We start from the raw sequence: 16360 nt of genomic DNA on the forward strand, positions 1-16360 counted from the left end.
ATTATTATTATTCCCGAACAGAGAACCAGAGGACGGTTCTGCTTCGTCACTTAGCAAATAGCAACACATGGGCCTACTAGGCTGGTGAAGCTAGTCTTGGACAGCGACAAACTAAACGTTTACTGTGCCATCTCACTTGTCAAAATTTGGTGTCGACACGACAGCGAATGAATGAAATGACGCGGGAAGCACATTTCTCCCATTTCCACTCCTCTCCTCTTCCTCTCCCCAACGTGCCGGCCTCTCTCTTCTCTGTCTTCCTCACCTTTTCTTCTACCCATTTTCATTCTATTTCTGTTCTAACACCAAATCCCAATCACTCTATGTTCCTTCTTCAACCATAGCTCTAAGAGTATGGCTTCCAGCTCTGCTTTCAGATCGTCGAGAACGCACCAGAGACAAGTCCCCGCTACTCACTCTCATGGATATTCTTCTTCTTCTTCGCATGCCACTTCAAATTTGAATTCAACACTACTGCTCATGGGCAAATCCCGCCGCAGCCTGCTCGATCTAGAACTCCTTCTGCTTCTCCCAGGCGGATTCTCGCTCCGAGTAATCATACTGCTCGTTTTGGATGATGATGAACAAGGTGATCCCGAGTTCATTTGAACGATATTGTTTGAAAGCCTACTTCGTTTAAAGTTTCTGTTTTTATTTCCTGCCATCTTCTTTTTGTTCTATGGGGGGTGTTCGATAAGGGTAAGTAGCTCCAATGCCATGCTGGGTTGGACACCAATGGAATTCTGTTTTGGCGCAGATTTTTATTGTAATGTGTTCTTTCTTGTATGGTACGGTTACACTTCGAACCTAATTGCCATTATTAGGTTATAATGGCAATAAGTATTTTCTTTCTTTGTTTTTTTGGGTGTTATCTTTATGGGCCTTACTATATTAATCAGAAGTCCTATTTGCTTTCCTCTATCAAAAAGAAAGATTTAAGTGCCTTTATTATTTCTGTATTGTTATATTTAGAAAGATTTAGGCGCCTTGTGGACCCAAGTGTTTTAGAGTGTTAAGGTCATTGACCAGTTGACCACTTCAATCAAAAGGTTAAGCTAAAGTGAATGGCCATTGGTAGTTTTATTACTATCACTACTGACCTCTTCACTCAAAAGCCCTCTAGTATCAAGGAGTTCATAAAACATGGGCCACCTTATGGTGAAACCACATTAAAATATGAAGAGTGTAAGCAGAAGAAGTTCCATATGTGTCTTGGTCATGGAGGCTTTGCAACCATGTTACTGATCACTATAGTCTTTTAACTCAAAAGTTGAAGTTGCCAAGTGAAGTCCATGAATATTGTCTTATTATAATTTCCTCCTTATGGATTCTTCCTTTTGGTTTTAATATGCTAACGAGTCATTGTATTCAATTTTAGAAATCAATGTAATCATTAATTATCTGGGGTAAAGGACTAACCTATCAGCTAGCTAATGCTTTTAATGATTTTCTGCATACCTACTGTTTTGAGATTTTCTTATGATATTCGATTGTTGCTTTTTATATTATTCACATGTTTGCAGAATCTTCTGGGTGGTGGATGTTTCAGCTATATATTATCATCTTTTTAGTAGTTAGTCGAAAGGAGATCCTTCAAGCTTAGGCAACTGGTGCTATCGTTAACAAACATTGTTCGTTAGCGGGGTAAATGCATACTGAGTTTGATCCTTTATTTTTTCCCTCCTTAGATTCTCAAAGGGTTAGAGTTGCTGTGCGACTTCGGCCAAAAAATACTGATGAAATTCTTTCAGATGCTGACTTTGCTGACCATGTTGAATTGCACCCGGAGGTAATAATAATTACCACTAATATGAAAATCAGGCCAGCCCTCAACCTTTTTCAAACAGAAATTCTTGCATCTCCTTCTATGATTGTCATGCATGTGGTTTATATGAATGGCATTCACCAAAAATTATTGTGTAGTTCAAGGACTTTCTTTTCAGAAAAAAGTTTGATTCTTTATTATTTCTTAATATTTTGGTTTGGGTCCGTGTAGCTGAAGCGGTTAAAGTTGAAAAAAACAACTGGAGTTTTGAGTCTTATAGATTTGATGAAGTTTTCACAGAAACTGCCTCTCAGAAGCGAGTTTATGAGGTTGTTGCCAAACCTGTAGTTGAGGTAAGTGACCATCACTATATCTGTTTGAATTATAATCAATGTTTTGATTTCACTGAAGATTATGCCACAAGTTTGACTCTTCATTTGCTTTTTTTTGGGGCCAAACGTCATTCTTCATTCTTAACTACGGTAGAAATGTTGATGTGTTTTTGCAGAGTGTATTGAGTGGATATAATGGGACAATTATGGCTTATGGTCAAACAGGTACTGGTAAAACTTACACGGTTGGAACATTGGGTAAAGACGATGCCTCAGAGCGTGGCATTATGGTTAGAGCTTTGGAAGACATAATTGCCAACACATCCGCATCTGATAGTGTTGAAGTTTCCTATTTACAGGTATTCAAACCTGACCAGAACGTTTGGCCTTTTAGGTAGTTGTGGAGCTGTGTGGTGGCTTCTGTTGAGTAATTGTGAGTAGCAGCTAGTTCTTTAGTTTCTGCAGAAGCATGGCCACACAATCTTTGAGTTATGAAAGTGCTATGGTATTTTGCAGTTTTTTCATAACTAAGTAAGTCATACTTTAGGTTCAAGATACATTATGATCAACTGAAAGAATGTGCTAAAATTTGGGATTTAAAAGTTTCATGCAATTTTAAAAGAGTAATAATAGTTTATTGATTTAAACTAATTATGATTTGGACTAATTTAAACCCAAAAAGATAGGATCAGATAAAGCCTAATTGAAAATAAATGAAAAATCCCTAACTTTTAAATAAAAATAATTACTAAACACAATAAATTTAATTAAGTTTTAAACTTTTCTATGTGCAGCTGAAGTCTTCAATTCACCATCAATAGGTCTAAAGGCACCTGAATTGATCTCTTAACAAAAAATGTCATGGATAGATGGGTTGAGTCAATCTATGGTTGCGAAAATTAGTAGTAGATTTAACACTATCGAATGGGGAAAAAGATGTAGCCATTGTTGAGAGTGAGGTGGCTCTTGAGCGTGTCATAGCTTACACGTGAGATTGTTAGAGTCGTAAAAAATATTCTTGGACTTAATTGCATCAACTCTTTGTTTTGGTGATTCTTTGACAGTGTATTAAATCTTATTAGACCCAGTGGTCTCCACTTTGATCCTTGTTGCCCATAATTTGGCTATTAAATTTCTTTTTCTAGTTTTATCTATATCAGTATCAAGTACTTGGGTAGCTCTTTACTGCATTTTACATTCAGTGTGTTGATTCATGATGAGACAGCCAATTTTTGGCTCTTGCTTAATGGTCTAAACACTTAGGTTGATCTTCCGCAAATTGGTGTCTCAATCTGAGATGTTGCCATCCGTTTTCTTTTTTAATTGGTTTTCCACTGAGGTTTTCAACATCGGGTCTGCTGCCCTAATTCCTGGTCACTTTTACCACCTCTGCTAATAAGATCCTAAGGGTGAGGCATTTTGTTTTAAACTCAACCTGCAGCTCTACCGTTGTTGAAGTTGCTAATATATATCAGTTTTTGACCACTCTTTAGTATTATCAATTTGCTATTTCGACAAATTAGATAGTTATGTTTATTTTATGGTATTCTTCCTTCCAGTTGTATATGGAGTCCATACATGATTTACTTGCTCCAGAGAAAGTGACATTTCTATACATGAAGACCCAAAGAGCGGTGAAGTGTCATTACCTGGTGTTGAAGTGGTTAAAGTTCAAGATCTTGATAGTTTCATGCAGTTACTTGAACTAGGTGAGGTAAATCGCCATGTAGCTAACACAAAGCTGAACACAGAATCCTCTCGGAGTCATGTGATTCTTATGGTGTGTATACAACTATCTATCTTTTTCCTTCGCTTGTATAATTCAGGATATTTGTTCGATAGTACAACAAATTTTGATTCTGTTTCTTCTTTATAGGGAATGTAAAACACTGAATGCTTAATGTCCCTTTGTATTTCAAGGTTCAAATTCGCAGATCTATTCTTGGGAAAAAGGTAGAGGACACTACTTGTCAAGATAAAAGCATCAGCAATGATCTTTATGTTGACAACAAGAAACCTATGATTCAGAAGAGCAAGTTGCTAATTGTGGATCTTGCAGGATCTGAAAGGATAGACAAATCTGGTTCGTCTAATTATTATTATTATTATTATTATTATTATTATTATTATTATATTTACTCATGACTGCTGTTCAAGATCTATTGCCAGGATGTGCTTGTATTATAATTTTGTTTTTCTCTGATCCTTTTAAGGGCCGTGCAATATGTTTTTGCTTGTCATTTTTGGACAAGATGCTATCTTTATTTTTTAATTTTAATATATTTGACCAGATTTTACTTCTAGATAAGATTATAAATTCATTATCATGTGCAGTTCCTAATCATAATGGTTTGTATGAAATATCCACTTAGATGCATTTCCTCTTGTTGTAGGAAGTGAAGGGCACTTGCTTGAAGAGGCTAAATTCATTAATCTTTCTCTCACTTCACTTGGAAAATGCATAAATGCATTGGCCGAAAAAAGCCCGCACATACCAACAAGAGAGTCCAAGCTTACAAGGCTACTTCGCGATTCATTTGGAGGTCATATTCATAATTTTTTGATTTCCTTTTTTGGCCCATATCTCCAAAGCTGCTAACTGTAACAGTTTGTAGCATCCGTGCTGATAATGCTTATGGTTTGTGCTAGCAAAAACAAGTTTATAAAAGATGAATGCTAACTTCCATACCTCAAGACATGAATATGTAACTTTTTTATAATGACAACATGGCATTCATTATCTCATGACTTTTGTATGACATAATTACATAGTGCATATAGTTTATTGTGCGATTCAAAGGCAGAGATGGCATATTTATCTTAAAACTTTTTTGCTTGCAATGTTCTTTGGCTCCCTTTGCTTGAAAAATGTATAAATGTATTAGCCGTATAGAAGCCCACAGGTGTCACACGGGAGTCCTATCTTCCAACTTTAATTCATGGTTCATTTCAAGGTCATCTGCATAACGTCTATTGTTCTTAAAGTAATTGTGGTTCCACCATCAGTTTTGTTCATAAAGTTTTTCTTTTAACAATTTTTACTCTTGGAAATAGGGTCTTCAAGGACTTTCTCTATTATAACAATTGGGCCTTCTGTGAAGTGCCATGCAGAGACTTCTGGCACAGTAATGTTCGGACAGCGAGTGAGTTAGTGATAATCTATTTATGGTTTCTAGACATTATATATTTTGCATTTTAACCTTGCTGCTACTGCACTTCCCCCCCCATCCTCACAATTGAGAGACTCATCTCTTTCTCTTGCATATCGTTATTACTATTTCATGCTATGGATTTTATTGTTTTCATTTGATTTTAGCATTGAATGCATATTTATGCTTTCTGCAATCTTTTTTGCCCTAGAGCGAGGCCTTCAAACTGTTTCCCAGATGATTCAATTTGTTTAGGATTGATTCAAATCAGAATGTACTGAGGGAATTTATTCTAATCCAAACAATTTAAGAAATTTAATAGTGGCTGATCATTATATTCTCATTTAATGGCAGTTTCTTGTTATTAAATTTGTATGGATAAGTTATAATAAATTTTACTTCAAGATTTTCGTCCAATAAAAAAAAAAAAAAGGTTAAGCAAGGTGGCAATAAATTCATAATTTCTGAGAATGATTTTGGTATGACTACCCGTAGGTTTTATTATAAATGGACTGCTACCTGGTTAGGGAATCTTGGGAACAGTTTATACCTTAAAAATAGGAAAAATGACAGAAAAATCCCTGCTGAATTTTGAAAAGACAAATAGGCTATGCTAACTACTCTTGTAATGGTTTTGACTATACTTGCAATGGTCTTATCACTCAAAGTATATCAAAATCACCTTTTTGTCATTTTGAAATTCAATGGGCATCTTTTTGTCATTTTCCCTTAAAATAATGCTTTCAAGTAGATGTTGCAATAGATTATTCTTAAGTATGCACAATAACCTAGAGCTTCATTCATGGACTTTCTTGTCTCATTTTGCAATTGTTTCTAGAATGTTCTGGGAGTCCATGAGCAGAATGTAATTTAGTTTTAAGGATGCAAGAATCCTGATTCCGAAAGACCCAAGTATAGAATTTTCATAGCAAGCTGGATTTTAAATTTTTTGTAATTCTTTTTAAATTTTTTCACTTTACTTTACCCGTTTTTCATGTTATTACATCATTTAATTTAGAGATCTCTTTTCAGTTAAGTGGTTGATGTTTGTCCTGTTTTGATTACATGAATATGATTTTAAATAAAGATATAATATCATTTTGTGACACTTGGAAGGGGGGATCAGTAGCGCAGTTAATATTCTGTGGCTGGTGTGACATGACAATACAGTAAAAGATGCGATGAGGGTGGCGTCATTAACCATGCCTTATCATCGTTTGTTAGCCCTTTTCAATTAGAGTGTATCTAATACGTGATCAATATGGACATGGGAAATGTTGATACTGCATCATATCAGCTACAATGAAGAGCTAATGGTTCTCAAGGTAGATAAATTTCCTCTCACAAGTTTTCTTGCATAATTGCAGGCAATGAAGATTGTGAACAAGGTAAAGCTCAGAGAAGAAGTTGATTATGAAGCTTTATGCCGTAAACTTGAAAATCAAGTGGACCTTCTTACTGCAGAAGTTGAAAGGCAACAGAAGTTGAGAGAAAATGAAAGACACATGTTGGACAAGCAGCTCAAAGAATGCCAAGGTGCTTTAATTGAAACAAAGAAAAGTCTGCTTACAAGGTCTGAGGTAGTTGTTTCTTCCTCTTGCAGTTTAAAAGGCCTTTGCACATAGAACACGTCAGGCTTTCAAGGCCATGGTTTTTCCAAGTTTCCTGTGTTTCAAATTTCCAATTTTCATATTAATTTTTGTCCTTTTGTAACCTTCAAATGCTGGCAGTTTCTACAAAAGGAAAACATGGATTTGAAAGGGGAATTAAAGGACATTTTAAGCGAACTTAAATGTCAGAAAGATCAAAATTGTTCGTTGCATGAAGTGGCTGCAAATCTGGAAAAGAAATATGAGGTATATCGTCTGTGAGGTCAAGCTTTTGTTCCTTTCCTAGTTCACTCTTGATCTGTGCCATTTCAGTTCTCAGTGATAATAACGTTTTACAATTTCAGAGCATTACATATATGTTCATTAACTGGATTGTTACCACTCTTGTCTTAACCCCAAATCAATTAAATCTTATGAGATACTTTAATACCTTTGAAGCACCCAAAGAAGTGGCGACTTTTGGACATCTCTTTTCTTCAGACCTCTGTAGTCGATATATTGAAGGTGGCTAATACAGTTTGATAAGAGAAAACTAAGGATTAAAAAACTTGGGAAAAAAGGAAAATTGTGGGGTAGTAGTTTTCTGGAAATTGATCCTTGTCAATGATTTTTCCATTTGGCCATTCCTAGGGTCTAGAAGTGCAAGGAATTAACTTATTGCTGTCCCTATTTCCGTCACAACTCATAGCATAGCCTACATAATGAGGAAAAGGACAGGGGATGGTAAAAACCTTATTGGATTCGTTGGAACCAGTATTGTGATCATCAGCCAAGATGATGTTTAAACTGTGCTTCCTGACTCGAAGACTCCTGTTCTTTGCTTTGGTACTTAAACCTGCCATATTTGAGGAGAACGCACTTCCTGGTTTCTCTAATCTAATTCTGTTTACATCATTCTTTCTTTAGAGCATCAAAATCAGGATACTAGCATATTTGCATCATTTTTAAGGGATTTATCTGAGTTACCATTGCTTAAGACATAAATAATGACCAAGTTCTGTCCAGAGCTAATTGATAAATTCTATTCATGAATGCATTGAGTACAATCTGGATTGTATAAAGCTTATACGTAACCCCCTCAGATACAAGTGTATGTACAAAATAAAACAACAGCAAACTCATTGAAAGGTAGAGGAAAAATACATAAAACAGAACACACGCTGCAGAGTAACAAGTCACGTGACTAAACTTTGAATCTTCAATGGTAGCATGGCCTTGCTACCTGATGTGGATGCTTTAACATTTCTCGACCGAAGCAATAACTTTATCCTTGCTGTAATGTTCTGTTTGTTCATAAGAGACATGTATCAATTATAATTTACTAGAGGACTATTTATGGATAAGTAAGAAATCTTTATAATCTAGGGCTACAGGCATCTTAAATTCACATGGAAAATGGGTGGAAAAAATTTCCCATTGTTAGTAGGCTCATGAGAACCATTATTCAAATCCCTGTTAAGCCCTACTTGCAAATTGAAAACCCTTATTGACAGGGCAAATTAAATGGCTAGTTAAGAGGTGTCTGCATCAAACTGTCTTTTTGGGGTGGAATTCTTACTTTCATGTCAATGGGTATTGATGATGTTTATTTGACCATAAGTAGCAACAACTCCGTGAAAATTCTGCAATTCAAGAAGTACTGGCAGAAACCACTCAGATGTATGAGAGGAAAATTGCAGAGTTGATTAAGCAGATTGAAGACAGGCATTCTTGTGATGAACACGCTGCAAAAGAACTAGATACGATACATAAGCTTCTAGATGATCATCAAAAGTCAATTCAGGTTTGTAATCAATAAACTAGTTTCAGAAATAGCTGATAATGTTGCTATGTATTGTCTCTATAAAAATGATATAAAAATTCTGTACCTTGTAGCTGGCAAATTTTTTGGGTTAAAGTATGTATTATGGTTGGTACACACACACACACACACACACACACACTATATACGTTCGTACATGGTTTATATGACTTTTTGGAATTAGTTTCAACATTGTGTTTTCTTGTAAGTCATTTCTTGCACAAATTTTGTTTGCAAATCTCCCATATTTCAGAACATAATGATAACATATTTCTAATACATTATATTTCCATACATTTCTTTTTATTCCTTTGTGAGAAGCAAAAAGAACTAGAGAACGCCGCATGTCAAAGGGCTCTGGCTGAAACCACTAAAATGCATGAGAAACAAGTAATGGAGCTAGTTAAACAGATAGAAGATGAGCACCGCCGATTTGAATGTGCACAGGAACAATTAGACTTGGCAAAGGGACTCCTAAGTGATCAGCAAGACTTAGCACAGGTGAACTTGGTCAATATTTTTACAACTTATTTATTTAACAACCTGTATTTCTTTTGGTACCTTGCCCTTTGTTATGACGAAGAATGATGTTAATTTTCTCTCAACCTGTCTGCCAGTTCCGGAAGCACAATGCATATTTACCACTTTTTAATTAGCTATACAGATTAAGGAGTTTTCATAGAGTATAGTCATTGCACTGTTGAGGACATTACCTGTGCTTTTCAGTGAATCTTATCTAATGGTGTTAACCCTGTTGCTACATTTCTTTTATAGGTTTTGAATAACCTTAAATTCATAACTTTTATGTGGTTTGTTGGTACTTTTATTTGTTTCAAGAACCAGAAGCAGGGAGAGATTGATGAACTTCGGGCGAGATTACAAGGAATGTCCCATTTACATGATGCTACTACAAATGAACTCCATTTGTTAAAATCAAAATATCAAAATCTATTAGAGAGGGAGGTAAGTGAAAATGGATTGGTCTGCTCGAGCTCTGCTTTCCTTAAAATGTTTTGGATCTACACCAGTGACTAGTGCGATCCATTTTATGAGCTTTATGACTATCTATTCTTTAAAGAAAAATTAAAAGCTATCAGTAATTAATTCTTGAAGGTTACACTGAATGAGGAACTTCATGCCATGAGGCAAAGACTCCTGACAGAAGAGGAGCAGAGAAAAGATGTTGAAAATGAGCTGTTTAAACTTAAGAAGAATGTGTCTGAAACTGAGAATGATATCAAGGCAATTTCTGTTATTTATTTTGATCTATGTTTTTATTGTATTGTTGATCTTGAAAATCTGGTTCTAATACCTTCTTATTTCTTTGAATTAGAAAGCTGTTTTGAAGGAAAGTAGCCAAAATACATTCAATGAAGCTTTGGAGCATGGATCCCCTGTGATGTCAAACAAGATTAAACCATCAAAGGAGACAATCTCTAGTCAGAAGGCTGCCATTGCAAAGATATGCAAAGAAGGCAAGAAATCTTTGGAGTTATTTCATTTGATGTTTGGAAAATAACCTATGTGTATATTATTGGTCTATTAATTTGCATGCTCTTTGGTGAGAAATATTCAGTGGGGTTTCAAAGAATATTAGAGTTATTGAAGTCTGAGGACTCGGATACCCAAATCCAAGCTCTAAAGGTGATAGCCAATCTGGCTGCTGAAGGTACAGGACATGAAATGATGCCATTCTCTCCTTTATCTCTTGATTAGAAATGGAGATTTATCATTGTTGCTCGCTGCATATGCTTTTTTATTTTAGTTTTCTTGCTAAGTTTTTGAGTTGGTTTTTCCTTGCATATCTTATTTTACTGAAAATTTCATTTGTTACTTGGATTGTTCAGCAAAAGAATTAGATATAATAAGAAACCATTAGAATTAGGTATAATGAAGTTGCATTAAGGGGGTGTTTGACAACCTCCAAACCATGGTTTCAGAAGCACTTTTTCACAAAACGAGGCAAACTCCTCCACATATTTATTTCGTAAACTATAAAAGCACTTCTGAAACTATGGTTTGGTTTCTATCCAAACACCCCTTAAAATTTTAAAATATTAATATAGATGTGATATGTGGTAATAGTAATAGTGAGGGCAATTAGGTAAATAATGAGAGGGGTAAGTCTATAAATAGGATATGAAATGATGTATTGGGGGTTGATTGAGTTGATATTTTACTGTTTAGTACATTTCTTTTCTCTACTGTTATCAATGGCATTAGACCCAGCCTTCTGGCTGCCACTGCTGTCGATGGTTGTCGGAAAATCGATCTTGCTGGCAATCACTGCATTGCTCCAAATGAAGGAAGAAGCAACTCTACTAGAGTATCAAGAGGAGTTTGAAACTCTTCTGTCATGCATACACTTATCAGAATCAACAGCCATCGACATCTTCATTAATGGACTCCATCCAGAGATCCAAGGAGTTGTTGCCTTCCTCACTCCAACCACTCTTGCCAATGCAATGTGTTTAGCTGATTTTCAAGATCGATATGGACCACACAATGGAGACCCTGACAATAAACACAAAATAGGTGAGCAAAAGGAGTTCAAGATTCTGAATGATGCTGTACTGGAAGGAATTGATGAAGCATCTGGTGAGATTTCTAATCTCGCCATTGCTGTTGCTGAAGACATGAGTGATGCACTTTTAGAAACAGAGGCTGTTGAGGATTTGAAGCTGAATGCAGCTGATTCAAACAAAAACATGCCATCTGAAAATGACGATGTTGCTATGGACGTGAGCGATCCAACTCTGGTCGATGAAACTGAGGCTAATGAAGTAGGAAAACATGAGATGGATGAGAAGATGGGAGCAGATTGAGAATCGACAAAATCAGAGCCTCTGCGAAGTCACAAAGGTGCCGATGTGCTTCGCTACCATGGTTTTCTCTATTTGCATCGTCGAAATTGCTGAGTGACTCAGGTGTTGAACTCCCGACCTCACCAAGGTGTGCACGATAACACACCTCCAATCCTTTCTGCTCGACTGTTTTCTCTGATGACCACTTCTCCATTCATTATTGGAACTAGTTTTTTCTGAGTCATTACGGTCGTCTTCGATTCTGGACCCTAAGTCTGACCCATTACTAGAATCACTTGGGATGAAGACCAAGCCTTAGCCGCCCTACTCGTTCATGATTAGTAGTTCGTTCTCAATGACTGCAAGAGCGCCGCTGTCTTCTACATTTCTGTCCTCCTCAGCATTGCAGCCATCTGTGTGCTATCAATCATTTTCAATCTCTCCAATTAAGGTGCCGAGTAATGCAAATGCGATGCCCAACTTCAATTCTGACTTAGCAATGCATAGCCATGATAATCCTAATCCTTGTCTTCCTCGACCATCACCTCACTCACCGAAGCTGTTCACATCATGGGTTCGACAATGGAGTCTCAACAACACCTCAACCATGAGGTGGTTGCATCATTCTAGCTTTTTCAAAGAGAATTCTTCTCCCTTTGGGTTTCAAATTTTGCTGGTGCAAGGATGGGAAAGTTGCGATGAACAGCATTGTATACCTCCTTCTCCACCGCAAGTATTCTTCTCCTCATTCATGCGAACTCCTCTATATTCATCGGAGCAATGCTTGTCACTGAGCAATTGCAAGGGTTCTGACCATATTGCTTGGAAAGTGATGTCGATTGATGATGGCAAGAAACGGATCTTCATGGATAGTGTTGGCTTTGCATTTGGGTCGGGTAGGGATGCTGTTGGAGGAGACGGGTCGGAAAAAGCTGTGCAAGTAATCATGGGCTTTGGAATATTGTTGGGAGTTACTGAATCTGTTCCCACAATGTGCGTTTGCGAGGATTGGCTCCAAAGGTGGTTAAGGTGGATGTCACGTGGCAGCAAGCAGAAACCTACTGAAAATGGGGTTGATCATGGTGGTGCCATACCCTATAATCTGGATACTGTTTGGGCCTTTAATGTATATGGATCCAAGGACTTGTGGATGGATGTTGGGTGCATAATATTTGTCGCAATGGGGATCATCACATGGTCTAATATGGAATGTGACGATGGGGCCTTTAGACTGAAGAAGATTGCAACATGGTTGGGTTTTGATGTCCACTAAATTTTTTTTAATTAAAAAAAAAAAGCCTTATCCTAAATCTCTGTTTTATTTTCTGCTTTTGTACTGATCCTTAAGGACAAGGATCTCTTGTTGGGGGCAGTATATTGATGTGGTAACAGTAATAGTGAGGGTAATTGGGTAAATAATGAGAGGGGTAGGTCTATAAATAGGATATGAAATGATGTATTGGGGGTTGATTGAGTTGATATTTTACTGTTTAGTACATTTCTCTTCTCTACTGTTATCAAGATGTAAGTGATGAATTCATTCTGTCTGAAGGGAGGTTCTATACTGACTTAAAGGGGAGTGATTCACGCAGAAAAAACTCACAGTTCAAGAACATTTTAATCCCTTCAAATTTCATGCTTGAAATGGCATTTATTGATTCAAAGCTTACTTTTAAGCTTAATCACACTGTAATGGACAAGCAAACCATTAAAAGTACTATGTAGTCAATGCTGATAAAATGCATATTGTGTGACTTCTCATTCATCATTCTAGTGTAATTTCAAATTAAATTAAAAGTTTGGCATCTTACTATTTTCCTTTTCTGACGAGCCATCAATATGTTGGTTGTAATCATCCATATCTACAATGATATAATGTTCCCCTTTTCCAGATATTAATCAGGAAAAAATTGTTGAAGAAGGAGGACTCGATGCATTGCTTACATTAATGGAATTATCGCAAAATTCAACAATTCTTCGAGTGGCTTCTGGGGCTATTGCCAATTTGGCTATGAATGGTAATTTTTAAGCTTTTTGATGTCTTTTTGATGTCTTGTTTGTGGTTAACTACGTTTTTTTTATTGCTAAATGTATCACCATTTTCTTGCTTTTTCAGTTTTTTTGGTTATACTTTTTCATAGTTTCATATATTAAAAAAAAATTAAGAAAAAATATGTTTTGGCTCGATGAAGAATTTTTCTGGATATAGGGTAACCATTTCTAAATTTTGTTTTAACTTCTTAAAACCAACAATGCTATTTGGCACTCAAAATGGACCTTCTCCCAAAATTTTTTTAAAAAAAGGTTCCATTGGAATTTTTCTAATGAAACAAGAAAAAGAAAATTTTGCTGTATAAAATTCCTCGGAGAAGTTTCCAAAGAATCTTCATCTTCCTACAAAAATGGAACCAACGGAAGTTTGCATTTTTGGAGAAAATTGTAATTCTCACGAGATTAGAAAAGGTTCATGATTTAGCCAAAGACATCTGTAATTGATACCCATTATTTAGTGATGTTGACTTATTAATATACATCTTGAATTTAGAGCTTAGTCAAGGTTTAATAGTGAGCAAAGGAGGTGCGAGGCTACTAGCGACGATAGCTTCAACAGTGGTTGATCCACAGACCCTAAGGATGGTTGCCGGGGCACTTGCTAATTTATGTGGAAATGGTATGTAGAAGTCGTCTCTAATGTTCCCGATGTGAAACTTTTACCTATCTGAGATTTTAAATACTCCCTTTAAAATGTAAAAGCAGCAGAGCGGTTTGCTTTGACCCTAAATGTAAAATTTCGATTTATTTTGTCTTTCAAATTTATAGTTTTTCCTCCCCCACCTGTCAAAAAAAATCTCTGCCTATTAAAATTGCACATTTTAAAGAAGTTTTCCATCGAGAGAGTAGTTTTCATTTTATAGTTTTTTGACCCTAAATGTAAAACTTTGATTCATTTTGTCTTTTAAATTTATAGTTTTCCCCCCTAAACTCTCTCTATTAATTGTACGTTTTAAAGAAGTTTCTATCAAGAGAATAGTCTTTGATGCTAATAATTAAAATGGGTACTCTTGAGAACATATATATTTTTTATAAATAGCTAACTAAACTAATTTTCGTAATATATGCAAATTAGCTATCTAATTCTTACATTTAGAATTAGGGGGAATACCTACATTTATAAATGTTGTCCTAGATGCCATTGGTAACTCATCTAACCCTCTGAAAGTAGATAACTAGTACCCTGCTAAATCCTCCCCCCCCCCCCCCCGGGTGTGTGCGGCACCGTGCATCAAATGGGTATATGCTTTAGACCCTTAGTTCTGATGTAGAGACTGTGAATGACAGAGAGGTTACATATGCTGCTGAACGAAGATGGAGGTATCAAAGCACTTGTGGAAATGGTCAGATGTGGGAATATTGATGTCATTGCGCAGGTTGCTAGGGGATTGGCTAACTTTGCAAAATGTGAATTTAGAGGAAGAGTTCAAGGTTTATGACTGATCTTAGTTTGTGGACCAAAACTGTTCCTTCTTTTGTTTCTGTAGTAACATCTACTTTGTGCAGGACAAGCAAAAGGCTGCTCACTATTAATGGAATATGATGCTCTTTCATGGTTGATTGCCAACTCTAGTACCTCTTCAGCTTCAACCCGGCGACACATTGAGCTTGCTTTATGTCATCTGGCACAAAATGGTGAGCTCCTTTCTCTTCAGGACAGTACTTAGTATGGAATTTTATGAAACAAATAATTCAACAAATACTCCTTTGGTACTAAATAATAGGAGCCGATTGCGGAGTTTGTTTTGATTCTAAATGCAAGATCTCAATTTGCTGTATTTCACAAATTTATAGTTCTTTTTCCAAACAAGTACATGCCAAAAGGGATTTTCATCAATGGGGATAGTTTTTAATGAAAATGATTAAATGAGATATTTTAGGAAAACCAACACACATTTATTATAAATAACTAGCTTAACTATTTTTTTTTTATCCGTATAAATTAGTTATCTAGTTCTTAATAGAAAGAATGATGAGTATTGGGGACCTATTGCTGTCATATTCAGTGTAAGTCGGAATTCAAAGACTGAACTTGGGCCTTCAGAAGCTTCATGTGGCAATGGTAGAGGATTCATCTATTTTTGTCTTTGAGTTGTATCGAAGAATCACTTCATGGTAGTAATTGTTTCCCCATGGGTAACTTATTAATACGTAACTATATATCTCTCTACATTACATTGGATTTAGTGTCCAACATTTCGGCTTGTTTGGATATGTTTCCATAAGAATTAGTGGTTTAAGTTTGCGTTCAGAATTCCAGTATTGTTTTGGAAGCCATTGTCAGAAACATTTTGTTTTGACTTGAAACAGAGGACAATGCCAAGGAGTTCATTTCCAAAGGTGGAGTGAAAGAGCTGGTTCGAATATCAGTACAGTCCACCAGAGAAGATATTCGAAATTTTGCACAACGAATACTCAGCTCAAATCCGATGTTTCGGGCAGAGATGAATGAACAACAGATTTATTATACATAATACTTTTTTTGAGTTTTTAAATTTTGCAATATGTATCATATTAGTATGGTGACTGACTTCTTGCCTTGTGTTGCACGGTTTATCAGTTGTGAGCGTCATTTTTTCTTTTTTCTTTTTTCTTTTTGGGGTAATAAGCAAAATTTTGTTCTCGATTAGTCTTGCAGAATTTCCATACCTAAAGCACCAATGCGTAAATTCCGGGTGAATTTAATACCTGGGGTGTCTTTTTACAGGGTTTTAGGCCACGATCCCAAAAAAAAAAATTCAATAATAAGTTGGGAGTTTTTATTTTTTTACAATGAAACTTGTTACTCCTCTGGTTCTTAATATAAGACTTATTTAACTAATTTGATTAGATTAAAGAAGCTAGATA

At 36.0% G+C, this 16360-nt stretch overlaps 1 protein-coding gene across 1 annotated transcript; it reads left to right on the top strand.

The window, feature by feature from the left end:
• Nucleotides 1–2021: 2021 nt before the first annotated feature.
• On the top strand, nt 2022–16150 carry LOC114717822 (kinesin-like protein KIN-UC). Its single transcript, XM_028903027.1, is given in 20 exon segments — nt 2022–2118; nt 2274–2456; nt 3657–3690; nt 3693–3877; nt 4018–4180; nt 4491–4640; nt 5152–5240; nt 6614–6826; nt 6977–7102; nt 8460–8639; nt 8979–9158; nt 9501–9620; nt 9771–9899; nt 9991–10132; nt 10234–10326; nt 13354–13479; nt 14007–14132; nt 14801–14944; nt 15020–15148; nt 15824–16150. Coding segments are annotated over 19 exon segments (2646 nt in total). The 5' UTR covers nt 2022–2118; nt 2274–2303; the 3' UTR covers nt 15988–16150.
• The last annotated feature ends 210 nt before the right edge of the window (nt 16151–16360 follow it).

Source organism: Neltuma alba, unplaced genomic scaffold (assembly GCF_004799145.2).
Source record: "Neltuma alba isolate B1F8T4 unplaced genomic scaffold, ASM479914v2 tig00011777_pilon, whole genome shotgun sequence".
In the NCBI taxonomy this organism is placed as follows: Eukaryota; Viridiplantae; Streptophyta; class Magnoliopsida; order Fabales; family Fabaceae; genus Neltuma; species Neltuma alba.